The sequence below is a fragment of the Populus euphratica genome, unplaced genomic scaffold (genome assembly GCF_000495115.2).
Source record: "Populus euphratica unplaced genomic scaffold, PopEup_1.0 scaffold213.1, whole genome shotgun sequence".
NCBI classification, from domain to species: domain Eukaryota; kingdom Viridiplantae; phylum Streptophyta; class Magnoliopsida; order Malpighiales; family Salicaceae; genus Populus; species Populus euphratica.
This window is the reverse complement of record NW_011499916.1, coordinates 681,630-696,521: the sequence shown is the minus strand read 5'-3', so window position 1 is coordinate 696,521 and position 14,892 is coordinate 681,630. Positions and strand designations below refer to the sequence as shown.

Genomic DNA, 14,892 nt, shown 5'->3' with positions numbered 1-14,892 from the left:
TATAAGCTTAGAATAATTTGCTTATCTCATTGTTTGTTGATGCAGAATAGCCCTGCTTCTTGTATGCTTCGCTTCCCTGGTACCAAGTAAAATTTCGTACAAAAATCAAAATATTTGCTAATGAGAGAAGATAGCATGCATGATTTAAATTTAAGGATATGAAGAATCTGGGCATCATCATTATAAATTGTGAAAAAGCACCTCCATCTGTGGCCAAACTACTTTCTGTCAAATTGGCAGTGTTTTAAGAAAACATAATAAATCTGTAAGGAGGATAAAATCTTGAGAAAGGAACCGTTTCCTCTGCATTTCATAAATTTCCCTTCAAATTTTTGGATACTAAAAATTTGGACAAGAATTGATAGAGCATTCATCATATATGCTAGCTCCAAAATCAGCAGAGTTTGCAGTTAGCTATACAGACAACACTACTCCCATGAAAAAATGTCTAATTGCCTCCACTGGCAATGGATCTAATCACCTTGCTTCAAGCTTTTCCCACAACTTGGAGGCTCTTCTGATGATCATGTCAGCTGAAAAGCCTTCAGCATAAGAGCTGACGGCAGTCAAGAGGTTTGTAAATTTCTCACCATTGTCCTGCACCAGTCAAACCAAAAAATCAGTATTTCCTGCAGTTAAATAATTAGCAAAAGAGTTTATCCCAGAAAGCTGTGCATGAGAGCATGGAAGCTTCATCTTCCATACAAGATGCAGCTGATTACAAGAGCAAGGTTAAGCTGAGCAGTGGCCAATAAAAAAATGTAGAATAAAGCAACAAAGAAAATTATTGGAGCTGATTAGTACAGTCGGCTTTGCACTTCAGCAGGTGAAGAGTGCAATAGAATTTGCATAATTTGCCAAGACAAAAATAGCACTTGATGATGGGAACACCATGTATGGGTTTGGAAGGTCCAAAAGGGACTGCTGCTGTTAACAAAGCACGGACATACCATGAAATGGTCATTAAATCCCAGCTATAAGTAATGAATGGCTCTAGAAGGAATAAATTGACAGAATAGTGCCTGCATCAAGTAATTCAAACAGTGCATGCGCAGACTATGGCTGCATTGCTGGTGATGGAAAATGACTTGATAGATAGTATATATAATATTGCAGTGTGCTTGTTAGGAAGCCACAATTTATAATGGAAAGCAACAGTGAAGTGTGCAATTAAAACCAGCACACAAGTCATGAAACCAATAATGAAATTAGCTGGGATTCATCATCTCATCAGAGATAGAACAAAATAAACATCAACAATGACCAGTTCTGACTAGGAGAGTGCAAGTGTTTAGAGCCCCTCTCACTAAATTGCACATGTACCTGAATATGGATAGAAAACTTCTAAAATAGCCAAAGTGTACGGACCTCAGGTTTCTTAAAAATCAAATCTGTGGTAGCAAATGGAACCATGTACTCTGGAAGCTCACATCGCAACTTTGCCTGCCATTACATAAGATATCCGTGCATCAAACAAACACCAAGGACTAGGTGCCTACGGTCACAGTTAGATTAATAATAAAGTAACAGCTGCCATACTGTCATCGAGTCTTTCAAAATATAAAGCACCGTATCTCAGTTTTAACAAGTCTGCACATGGCCAGTCATGAGGCTTCTGCATTTTCAAGCATTTCAATGGAACTTAGTGTATTTATTTAAGTTTCTTCAGCAGTGAGGCACAAAATCTATAATAAAAAAAATACAGATTGTAAGCCTCAAGTAGGGTTATGTTTCAGAAATGAAGATGTCTTTTGATATTCCATAGAAAAGACAGACAAACGTCTACACCATTTACTATAGTATCAGTCTTTTGCTCTTCTGCACTTTATTCTTGTCATACTAGTCATATGAACATTATGCAGGCTTTAAAAATGGGATTGGGTGTGATATTTATCCACTAAAAAGTAATTTTCCACAAGAAAATATGATGAGCAGAGAAAAAGATGGGAAAATTACCAGCTCCTTGCTTAGTACTGCCTGCTTAGCATTCTCTCTCAAGGCCTACAAGAAAGTAGTGACCAGAGGAAAGTAAAATGAGTCAGCCACATAAACAGCCACAGAATTTTAAATACAAGCTAATATCATGCTATATTTATCTCAAATTTCATGAGCACAAGATCATGACATGATAAATTAACTTATATTTACATGAGGTGCAATATCCTTGATAACAAACTTCTACATCCTCGTTTCTTACCAGAAAGGAGAGTTGCATATCATTGTCAATAATGCATGCAACATCCCCAACCACGTGGAAGAAGAGAAAGCCATTACAAGCCTGCCCCCAATAGTTGCTGAATAAGAACCCACTATTAGACCCCACAGCAACCCCCAGAACAAGCACACAGGGATGGATTCTAATAAAGTGACTAGATATAGCACAAGTGATTTGATAAAAATTGACTGAAGATATTTCATCTCATTGCAAGTGTCAAACAATGGAACAACCAACAAAAAATGATAAAGATTTAAAGGGAAAAGAAAAGGATATAATTTTAGCAAGTTCTTGATTCATGTTGAAGATTTCTACCTTTCTAATGCTCTCCCCTTCTACTTGATCAACACATTTCAACAAATTCTCTAATGTGCCTGAAAAAGAAGTGAAGATTATTGCAAGTCAGTATATCAAGAAACACACTTATATGGGCCAAAAAGAAAATCCCACATTGACAGACAAAAAAAACTTGCAGTCACTTTTGGCAGAATAAACAAATATTCCATAACAAATGTCATGGCATAATCACCCTATGACATTTTCCAACAAATTCTAAGACAATACCGAATCTAGAGATCAGTTCCACAGCATGGACAACTCCAATTCCTTCAACTCCTGCAATTATTAAATGATGGAACATCAATTACTCAACCTTGAGAATATTTGAATCTCAAAAAAAAAATTTCCTTAAAACTTCTAGCAGATTGCTTCATTTCAGAGAAAATTAAAACATTTTTAGCTCATTTCTATTGCTCATTCCAGAAACTAAGCAGAGGCTAGACACAAGTTTGACCCAACCTTTGCAGCATTTCATCAAAATTCAGCATTTTATTTTTCATTTTATTCATATCAAGTATTCCTTCAGTGAAAAAAATACATGAATGTTGAACATCATGGTAAAGGAAGTTCAATGATAGGTCATTGGAAGAAGATACACATGTAAAGAGATCATAAAGGAAATGAGATTTGGCTGTCTGTGAAAAATTCATATCATGAACATCGGACTATGTATTTAACTAATGAGTGATATGTAGCAGAACCTGGAATATTATCAGATTTGTCACCCATAAGAGCCATTACATCAACAAACTGAGAAGGTTTCAATCCTCCATATTTTTCAGCAAAATCCTCCATTCCAAATGAAACCATCCTGGGCAAACCAAAATATGAAACTACAGCACTACTTTATAAAATCAGATCAAGATTCTGAAAAAGCAAGCCAAAATTAAAGAAATTAAGTTATTCAAGGCAGCATGAAGCACAATCACAACCCACCAAAAGTAACTAAACAGGTGACTCATTAATTTGCACTGGTATGAATAACTTGTCTTATTATATCATTAATTCTTAAATACCCTATCATAAACTGAAATTGTTTGGTTGGGTAATTCAGTTTCAATTTTGGTACAGTTTGAAAACAAACAAACAAAAAAAAACAAATTCTTTCCCTTTTCTTTCAATTTTTATTTTCGAGAAATAGTAAAAAAGGATGAAATGTTTCAGAATAGAAATTTTTATTTGTATTGAAAATCAAAACCCAAACAAAAATATTTCAGTTTCACATAATTTGGTTTCACACATATTCAGTTTGGTTTCAGTTTTTAAAAACCAAACTGAAAACTGAACCAATCAAAATGTTTGCACACCCCTTACTATCAGGCTAAAATTGCCTTCAAGTTCAACTGAATTTGAAATTTTATTTAGGAAGAACCCATAAGTAAATCAAAGTCAAATAGAGCATGACATCAGAATTTACAGTCATATGTCATATTACAAGATCATAAGCATAAGACGTGGGTGGTGTCATGGCATTGGGATAGCTGGTTGTAGGCTCCAGATATTAATTGGACCAAATTTTTTAAGAAAACAAAAAAGAACAAAACTTAAATTTGGAATAGATAAATGTTGGCAGGTAATTATATGTTCTGTGTTATACATATAGAATTTTAATTTCATATATTTCGAGGGTATGTTAAGAATAGTAAATGCAAAACCAGTTTATGCAGCTCTGCAGTATTTTTTTAATTTTTTTTTTCACTGCAATAAATACAAAGAACATGTATAAATTCTTTCTTCACTGTTTCATGGTTCTTGTGCTCTCAGTTTACATCAAATTGCTTTGAACATAAAATATATCTTAGCCAAAACCAGCACATAATATCCCTTTAACTCTCTTTTTTTCCTTGTGAAAGATATATAGAACAAACATAAATCTTCATATTTTTTAATGGTTCTGTATTTTCAGTTTACATCCAATCACTTTGAACTTAAAAAACTTCACGTTTATTAGTTCTTAAGATTGTTCATCAAGTTATCTAAATATCAAAAAATGAACTCAAATCCACTAGTGGAATCATAATAAATGAAACCAACATATTATCACCAAAATGACATTATTTCTAAGCCATGCAGGATGAAAAAGTTGATTGCAGCTTTGCATAACATGACTTTATATGATAAGAAAGAACATATTCACAGCAAGAAAAGCTTTCAGAATACTCCAAGAATTTCTGATCACTCAAACCTCAAATGTTAACAAATATAATGCAGGCATGATGTTGCAAGTTGAATGGTTACTAACTCAAGGCCACGTGGAGCAATCCGTAGAAGACGTAATGAAGGACAAAGAATCTGAAAAAAGTCTTTGTCCGGAGAAACAACTCGTACCTGTTACAAAATAAGCACAATCACGAGACACCAATGGTGGCAAGAAAAAATTACAAAGGCCCTTTTAGGCAAACAGTAATGTTAAAGGTACTCAGCTTTAACTACAATAAAACAAACAAAACAAAGGGGGCAGTTTACTCCTAATGCCAAAACTTTCACTTGTGAACACTTCAGAAAAAGCTTATTAATGCTATTATTAACAAAAAAGCAGAAGCGTATCAATTTCTAGGCTTAAGATGAGATATGTTTGTCTAGGTATAATTTATCAACAAAAAGCATTTTTCCTGTTTTTCATATGAAAGTGGATAGAAGGGTTCTGGGAGGTGAAAATATTGTTTTTGAGAAAAATAAATCAGTAGTGTGAGACTCAACAAATAGTGAGAAAAAAATTAACTATTCATAACCCGTCATACAAGAAAAGATCTTCTCCAGGGACTTAAAAAGCAAGATGATCAAGATGAATTGTCTACCTCCTAGATAAAATACATAAATAGGCTGATTATAGAGTAAGTATAAGAGAAAAGGCAAACAATAGAGGAGCCAGACAGTTTCATTGACCTGTAGACTAGAACACATATATGAAAGGCAGTTGAGGGAAAAGGGAAAAAAAAAAAACACACAACTAAAGCAAGATAGAACCATGTTGAAAGGAAGCATATAACATACTAAGTTACATTGTGTGCCTGTAGCTATGTAAGCAATACAATAGACAGTTTCTAATTTTAATTGTTTCTTTTGATTTTATTCTGTGTGGGAAACAGTGGAACACTATCCATCTTCTCTCCACGAAAACAAAATCCATGGATGATTGTGGTTAGATTTCATTATACACTCCCGGTATTTGAGAAATAGAGCTCAGATAATTACCTTAAAACCATCCTTGACACTATTTACAGCCAATGTTCCAATGACATCATCTGCCTCTACCCCCGGTACCTACCTTCACATAAAATCATAATTGATTACCATGAGAAATCTGAGTTGATCAATTATATAAAACTGCAAGATATAGCTACTTACCTCAATCACCTTAACGGACATAGCTTTGATGGCAGCTTTCAAATATGGAAGCCCCTGGAAGACAGTATCAGGTGTAGGAGGGCGGTTGCTCTTGTATAAAGAATATAAAGTGTGGCGAAAATTCAAGCCTTCAAAAAATAAAGAACATGATAAATCCAATCAGCTGATTTTAATTTGTCAAAACTAACTTGTAAAGTAGCCTCCACTCGGGGACTTTTTTTTTTTTTCTTGGGTAGGATCGAACACACAAAATGCAAATGTGCAAGTGAGTGGAAAAAACAAGACAATATTGTGAGAGATGGCAACATTAGAGTAATTTTATAGGTGTAAAATCATAAGAAACAGACAATGACAAGACTACAATGAGCACCTTAGCAAAGCTAAGCAGTAGAAAAGGAACTCTGAACACATTCCCAAGCAGTTGCAATAAAAAACCTCATTTAGTTTATCCTAGTCAAGTTATTTTTCCAGAAACCTAATAAAATCAACCTTCTCCATCCAAACTAGCTCTAGGCCATGTTGTGCAGGTGCACATGGCCCTCCACTGGCACCAACTAAAAAGGACTTGGGTACAGATGTATTAGCAAAGATGGAAGTCTATGTGGCAGCCTAGTCGGTGAATATATTGATCTCTTTTTTATTATTATTCCGTTCCATTGCAATAGAATAAACAATATGAACAAAAAAATAATCATTAGGAATTACCATGGAAAATTCACTTGAAGGCATATAATCTTTTGCCTTTGTGAGTTAAGTTGGGTGAAACATTTCATGATCCATTTTTTCTTTTTTTTATAAATGTTCGATAATATTTCAGAATGCGTTTGATCCATGATCATGTATCCTGGTGCCCAAATGAACATGGCTGTCACAAACAGCACATATAATTAACAGTTGAAAAGGCAAGCATGCCAGAATCAAACTAAAAATTACTTCTTGAAGCTTGTTTGCATAAATATAGGATGCTTGTTATCTTGAAGTACTAGAAGCAATTATAGGATGTCACCTTATGGCTCATTTTGAAGCATAGAAATTAAAAAGACGACATGGAAAACAGGAACAGAAATTAAATAGTCATGAAGTTTGTTTGATCACTAGAAGGACCTGCAAATGGTTTTCCATGTCTATCCAAATACCTAAGAACCATGCGGTGAATACATAGCCCATCAGGCTGAGCTTCTAAAACTCCTCACTATATTCATTAATGAGAAATGGATTCATATGACCTCCATTAATCACAAATCAACATTTCTGATCCATCTACAGTGTATTCACATGCTGCTTAAGAGAATCACAAACGTGCTCTTAGATGTATCATAAACTCCCTCTTAGTTGTATCTCCCAACAGTAGATGAAACTAATGTCACAGACAAACATAACGATTCAGAGTAAGTCAAGTTCATGTCATGTGAATTGTATTCCACAAATGTATTCCACATTCATTGAACATTTGTAGAACGTACATGTTGGAGGTTTGATGCAGCCAGTTAAGCTAAACTCAATAAAATCTACTGAAATTCATCATGTTCCAGTCCATTATGCAGCCAATCAAATCTACTCAAACTAAATTGCCTTATCAGCACTTTTTTGCTTTCATTAAAAGTCTAAGATCAGAAACTTTGGAAATCAAACATTATTAAAATTCTTAAACAACCCTATTTTAATTAAAGCAATTTATAAGCATTTTGAGACCAATCATGATAAAGAAAAGAATGATTTGTTGCCATAAAATAACATATTATTCAAGAAAGCAAAGCCAAAAAAAAAAACCGCTCAATTTGATTCTAAAGTCAGACACCTTTAAAAGTGATTTGAAAAGGCATGAATTGCCCACACCACAAAAATGACATGCCTTGCATTCAAATAAAGTTTCTACGTTCTGCACAGTGGACTCAGTATAAAACCAGCAAACATCACCCATAATTATCTGGATTCACCTATATATGTAGTTTCTTATTTCTTACAGATTGTTAAATTCATTATGAAAAGATTTTAAAGAATTATAAACTGACATACCTTTTTCCATGACAGTTTTGTTGGGTGAAACACTAGTTTTTCCATACGGTACTCCTGAAAAGGAAAAGTAAAAGTTTGGTCTATCAAAATTCCACATTGAACAACAGTTTCACTATCCAATACCCCATGACTCGTGCAAATTGACCACTGACTAGAAAACAGGAGAACAAACTGGATGGCCCAAATTCATCATCTAACATTTGCGATACCCTCTTAAAGAGTTCTACTTCTGAAAGCGTTTTCAACCAACTTAAAGTCCCATTTATATAATGATTAGGAATTAACAAGTTGACACACAGTCTAAATATCATGCACAAATTGACCACTGAGTTTGATTATTAAGGGTTCTACAGTTTTGGGATGGAACAATTGCATGTTCACACACTTTTGATTTGTGAACTAGACAAGGAGCTGAAACGTCAGGGAATCAACAATTTTTGCTCCCTTTGCATAATTCCAGTGAAAAGGATGAGGCACCCTCCAAATTCTAGGCAAATTATGCCCCAACATTTTGGTACTCACTGGACCAAGTATCCTGCAAAGGTAGTTTGTGGATATCTTTTGTTTGGTGCAAATGTAATACCTAAAGAAACCTCTAAAAATTGTGAAAGAAAGATGTTTGTGCTATAAAGGGTTCTTTCTTCGTGTGCAAGTAATTCACTGAGCCAGAGCTATCCTCCATCTATGGTTTAGACAATGGAAAAGGTGAACTTTAGCAGTCAACCCCATTGCAACTTTCAATCCCTTAACTGTAGCACTATGCAAGTGAAAGATTTTTTATGCTGCTTTCTCTGTTATTTCAGCAGTGTTTGGCAATGCAAAGTACCTTGTGTTTGCTGTGTTTTGATGCAGTAACCCCAACACACACAAAAAACATGACACAGTCCCAGTCAACTGCAACATTGCATGAAAGCTTCCAGTCATAAGGTTCCAGTTTCATGTATTTGCTAAGATAAGAGAACATCAGTTCTTGGGATTTCTTTTGACTGATGTTTGCAATTTCAAAGTCACAACATTGCCTATCTTTGATATCCTAAGCTCAATAGGACAGGCTACCACTAATACATGGAATACTTTTCTTTCCTGATTTCAGTTTGTCAGCCCCTATCGCAACATCTGTAAAGATCAGTTCCAGTTCAATTCATGACACCATAGGAAAGCCATCTCTTAACTTTTCTATGAATCAGTTACAGTTCAATTCATGACACCATAGGAAAGCCATCTCTTAACTTTTCTATGAGTTGGTTAAATGCTGCTCATGCTATTGAAGTATCACTTTTCTTCAAAGTGAGAAGGCTCAAGAAATGGATGTCTACAGGGCTAAAGGATTGTTTTATGCTGTCAAAAAAACTTTTTTTTCCACAATTATAAAACTGAGCAGACATAATAATGCCTGTGGCTTGAGAAACGAACGCAAACCAAACTAAAGAATTATTTTATACTGTTAAGAACACTTTGTCTTCCGCAAGTATTAAACATAGCAAACATAATAATGCAGCCAACAAACTGGAATCTCTCTTTCTTGTCATGTATCAGATAAACTCTGTTATTTAACTTACAAGACAGAAGTGTAGCACAACAAGATTTAGCTTACAACAAGTTAACATTGAACCTCAACTAAATGTTTTATCAGTGTCCATGTACTCACAATGTCCAGCCTATTGTTGATATTGCTCTCATCTCTTTCCAAAAGTCAAACTTGAAATGAAAAGGAATGAAGGAATGACACTTCAGCAACAAAACATGAGACAAACACAAGAGAAACAGAAGAGTGAGGAATAAGTTCATCAAAGGGAACTATCTTCCTTCATAGATTATATGGGTTTTGCATGTTTTGAACAGAAATTGAGTCTCAAACCCGCCACAATTTGACAAGTAACTCTGCAGAAAAGAGATATCTATTGTACCAAAGGCAGGAAAGGGAATTTAGAGTCAACATGTCTGAGGGCATAGGGAATCAAACCATTCACTAAAATCATTTTATTGCAGATTCACCCAGACAAAGATAAAAATCATCATGGCCAGTTTTAAGAGGTTGAGATCATGTAGTCGGAGATTCCAAGTAAAACATCAAACAGCTTGAAATACTTTAGAGCATGATAAGAAGCACGAACAACAACTGAGAGAATCAATTACTAATAAAAATATCAGAGAATTTATATCTCACCATCATGATCAAACACCACCTGCAATGAAAAATAATAACCAATAGATAAGTAATACTATCTAATTAAGGAGAATGAAAAAAAGGAAAGAGAAAACAATAGTTTAATGTGCAAAAGAAGCAGCAGCAAAACCCTACCAAAAACAAAAGTTACAGACACTATTATGAAACACAATATGCAAAGCTATATTCAATGTAAGTTAAAGGCAGATACTATATGTAATATATATTTGATAGTGCAAATATAGATGAAACCTAGCATCAGTGTAACCAAGATTGGGTTACAGAATCATATCTTTTACAAATAGATCTGGAGGATGTAATGTTCATATTCTGACTGTAAATAATCTCTAACCAAATGTAACACCATGTATCAGCCACTCTACAGAATCTGAAGTTCACAGTGTTATGAAAAACTGATTTGTCAGCTACAAGAGTCTAAATCATAGTCTCTGGATTAGAGGGTACTAGTGAATCTTGTAAGCTGTGTCCAAAAGGCAACACTAAGACAATTTAGCATCAAAAGGCTTTACCAATAAATCATTCATAAGGGAAGCAATGTCACATTTCAGAAAGATTCAACAAATCAAATATTAGAGAGGTGAATCTCATGTTTGAGAAAAATTGAAGACAGAACCTAAGAGTTTTAACTGTTAATAACAAGCAACGTGTTTATAAATCTTTGTCCAGACACTTTCCAGTTTCCACTTAAAATAATATTTTTTAGGGTTGATGGCCCCACTATACTTGCTAAACCCATTCCACACTATTTGGCGAGTCCAGCCAATTGAACTATGGTTAAAGCAGCAGCCCATAGAAGACTACCATCTAAATTTAATGTATCCAGCATTTTTTTTTTCCTTCTGTGAAAATCAATTTCGTGCTTCAGATGAAATTTTGATCCAGCAAATTACTAACTTTTGTGCGTGTCAGAAAGCAAAATGTGGATACTTTAGTAGCTTTCAGCCTCTTGCTATCACTAATAACACCTACTATAGTTACATTAAATCATTCCTTCTTTGAACAAAAAAGTTAGCCAAAACAGAATGCTTAATGCACATAGATAGCAATGCACAAAACTTATTTATCTTCATTGTGTAATGTGATTGAATGAAATATACAAATATAAGCATAAAGCAAATGTCATACCACTGCATGGGAAGGCATGAATCCCAGGACATCAATTATCTGCAAGAGAAATAATAGAGATATGCTTTAGACATTAAGAACTTAAACAATGGGTTACGTTGATAATTATGTAAGTATTTATGCACTCTTCTCAAAATAATATAGAGGATTATTATGTGACTTTTGATTTGAGGCTGTCATGTGAAGGTTGAGTTATTTGTGTATTGTGTGATTATATCTCTCCTCCTTTGTTTCCTTTCTCTGTCTCTAGAGTGTAGACTCTACTCTACAGTGTCAGTACATGTGGCCCAGCTCACAGGACTGTGGACAGCAGCCAAACCAGTCCCTAAATAATAGGAAATCATAAGACTGAAAGAATACACTTACAAAAGATAGCGCAGAAAATATAGTTAAAACCCAATCTCCGTTGCCATCTGCATGTGTTAGATGACCATGATGCACCCTTGCTGCTCACAATCAAAAGAAGACAGTCATGATAAGCTAAAATACAAGACTGGTCCAATTTAAATATACTAGATCTAGGTTGCACACTGAAACTAAAGGTAGCTGTAGTTTAAAAGATAGCCAATGATCACGAGAAGTCCAAATTTCAGAAACAGGTAAGTCATTGCTGATATTTCAACTTTCATTCTAAAATCTGATGCATATTCTCTATAGCTATGAGCAATAATTCATCAAAAAATGGAGAAATTCACAACATAAAGGAAGTATGAGTAAGAAACTTCGTAGATCCATGAAGTAAAGACCAGCCAAGAAAATTTTCAAAATTTATGAAGGCAAAAATAATTCCAAATATTTTATTGGACAAGAGTCACAATGATGATTGAGATAGTAAGCAGGCAATACTTTCAAACATGATCCTTATCTTCAAACCTCCGAAACACAGTGTAAATCTTAGATAGTGAGTATGCAATAATGTTAAAGATTACTCTCTTCAAATCTCCGAAACACATTACTAAGCTCAATAGACAGTGAGACTTGAGTAGAGAGTAGACAATAAACCCATAGAATCATTAGAACTTATCTATACATTCAACAGACTTGCCCAAATACTTTGAAAAACTGACTGCCTAACGCATCCTGAAATATCTAATCCATTAGCTAATGTCATTGTAATATCTAGTCTAATCTCATATAAGCAGTTAAACTAACTGAAATATAGAATAGCCCTCCTGGCACATGAAACTCTGACATTGCAGACAAAAATCAAAAAACAAAGACAGACATACAAATGACACCACAATACAATTGGCCAAAAGGTGTGACAATAATTTCCTAGAACCAATCAAAAAATCCACAACAAAACTTAAACTTCAATTTTTCCATTGGTCAAATAATTCAACATGAGTATTAAAAAAAAAAAACAGTCAATACCATGACATACCTAAAAGCTTGAAGTACGCTCTATAAATGACCGATGTACCATCTATAAGCATTACTCTTCCATTTGAAGGATTATTAGTCTCCGCAGCTTTTTCTTCACGCTTGACCAAATCTTGGTGGACCACCTCATTTTCACTTTTGGAAGAGGTTAGTACATTACTTTGAGGAATTGCAGAAACAACTTGAGATGAACTACAGTAGCCCTAAACAAAACAAAACCCGAAAGTCAAAAACAATATCCCCGCGAAAAAAAGGATCTTGCATAAAAACTAATTAAAAGAATTAAAATATAACCAAAAATATTTAAAAAAACAAAAAGGTTCAGTCTTTTCAAAATCCCCAAATTTAATTTAATCAGAAATGGCAGATAACAAGGTATTAGCATTACCTTGTTCAATAGAACAGCTGATGAAGGACGAGACAGAAAAACCTTTCTCTTAAAATTGGAAAGGTTATTAAAGCCAACAATCCGACTCGCTGCTGCAAAATTTCCTCCCACACAGTGAAACCCTCCTTTCCAAATGTGGTGGAGATTCAATGACTTGTAGTAGTAAGCCATAACTTCATATCACTTCTCCTCACCAACTTTGGCTTTAGCTTTAGCTTTTTGCACAGAATTCAGCTGAAAATAAGAATGGAAGTCGGGATTTTTGTAGAGACTGCGTTTGGGTTTTGAAGGAGAACAAGGCAAGAGAGGGTTTAAGAGTTTTTACTGGGTTTAGAGCTGTGCTGCTGCTGACACGGTGGTTTTCATAGGGAAGTTTTTTCAGGGGATATCTGTGAAGTTAATAGAGTTGTTTTTAAAATATATTTTTTGTTCGGAATTATATTCAAATATTTTATTTTTTATTTTTAAAATTAATATATTAAAATGATCGTAAAAAAAAATATTAATTTAAAAAAAATATTTTGAAACACAGGACAAAAGTATCAAATACTATTCTCCTATTCATCCTCTGCGAATTTGTGTGGTCCTCTACTTTTTTAATTTTCTATTTCGGTTCTATATTATATTTTTCATGTTTCTGTTTTTTGAATACTAAGGAAAAATACAGAAAATCAAAAGAGAAAGGCGAACAAAAAGGTCAAAAACAGTCTTCTTCCCGGTTAAAGTCTATTTTAAAATAATATAATTATGATTATTTTTTAAAATATTTTTTATAAAAAATGTATTAAAATAATATTTTTTTAATTTTTAAATATTATTTTTAATATCAAAATATCTGAAAATATCAAAATTTATTATTTTAAATAAAAAACTAATAAACCGATAAAATATAAAAATAATTAGATAAATTAAATAAAAAATCAATTAAACTAATTAAAATATTTAGAAACACTTTCAATTCGGTTCTGTTATAATTTGTAATGCTAAAATTAATTAAAATCCACCCAAACTGAACCGGTTCGATTAGCTCTAAAATCACACATCAGCATGGTGGCACCCTCCCTTTGCCCTTTGAGACACAATAACATAGCCAATTAGACTCCCCCCCATCTTCTAATCTTCATCCTTCAATTTCCAATCTAGATCTAGCATTCTAGGCTTCCCAGCAATACCCCCTATCTTCCAATCTTCATTCTTCCGTTTCCACTCTAAATTTAGCATCATAGGCTTCCCAACAACACCCAAAAGCTAGCTTTTTTGGTCTGTCTACGTTCCAGGAGATTCATACGCTCCATGAATGGAGCAAAAAGTGAAGCCTTGGTCAGAGTAAGCCTTCCCATTCCAATCCATTCAGCCTTGTCATGGTTGGTCATGGTTAGAATTCAAAGAGATGGGTTTGTCACGATTAGAATTCAAAGAAGTGGGTAGAGATGAAGGCGTGTCGAGCAAGTGAAGTGAGTCGAGGAAAGGCGATGAAGATTCGAATCCGTTCGGATGGGTGAAAGCCCTAGGTTGTATAAATAAAGGATAATAGAACATTCCATCTAAGAGCATCTTCAATAAGAAAATGCTATATTAAAAAGTTAAATAAAAAAAAATCTTCAATAAGAAAATGCTATATTAAAAAGCTAAATAAAACTTTGAAAAAATGACCGCCAACATAACCGTCACTAAAATTTTAAATTTTGAAAAAATAACCAACACTAAATTTTCAAATTTTAAATTTTGAAAAAATAAACGCCAATATTTTAAATTTTAAAATTTTAAATTTTGAAAAAATTACCACCAACATTCTAAGATTTTACAATTTGAAAAAATAATCCATCTATACATATTCTCATATACCTTAACATTTTTTCTCATCATTTTCTTCTCTCCAATCTTTGTTAT

At 33.8% G+C, this 14,892-nt stretch overlaps 1 protein-coding gene across 3 annotated transcripts; it reads right to left on the bottom strand.

Annotated features, from left to right (window-relative positions):
• Positions 1–6: 6 nt before the first annotated feature.
• Positions 7–13,401, bottom strand: LOC105134627 (5'-3' exonuclease family protein). 3 transcript variants are annotated; one of them, XM_011039104.1, is made up of 16 exons: positions 13,003–13,400; positions 12,616–12,817; positions 11,598–11,677; positions 11,232–11,270; positions 10,086–10,104; positions 7,919–7,972; positions 5,903–6,030; positions 5,750–5,818; positions 4,797–4,882; positions 3,256–3,365; positions 2,780–2,830; positions 2,531–2,589; positions 1,957–2,001; positions 1,369–1,443; positions 482–597; positions 7–76 (listed from the first exon to the last, which is right to left on the bottom strand). In XM_011039104.1, exons 1-16 carry the CDS (start codon positions 13,171–13,173, stop codon positions 22–24), a joined length of 1,359 nt encoding a protein of 452 aa, XP_011037406.1. In that variant the 5' UTR covers positions 13,174–13,400; the 3' UTR covers positions 7–21. The 3 variants fall into 3 exon arrangements, with proteins under 3 accessions (XP_011037406.1, XP_011037408.1, XP_011037407.1); XM_011039105.1 differs by lacking the exon at positions 7–76 and adding an exon at positions 276–386; XM_011039106.1 differs by lacking the exon at positions 7,919–7,972 and having other exon boundaries at positions 13,003–13,401.
• Between the last annotated feature and the right edge of the window lie 1,491 nt (positions 13,402–14,892).

What these genes read in the sequence shown, in the direction of transcription:
- LOC105134627 (XM_011039104.1), bottom strand. Translation starts at nt 13,173, where the DNA reads ATGGCTTACTACTACAAGTCATTGAATCTCCACCACATTTGGAAAGGA. An exon ending in AAGGGGAGAGCATTAGAAAG is followed by an intron (nt 2,002 to 2,530) that starts GTAGAAATCTTC and finishes ACTTTCTTGTAG; the next exon opens with GCCTTGAGAGAGAATGCTAA. An exon ending in CAGTACTAAGCAAGGAGCTG is followed by an intron (nt 1,444 to 1,956) that starts GTAATTTTCCCA and finishes ATGTAATGGCAG; the next exon opens with GCAAAGTTGCGATGTGAGCT.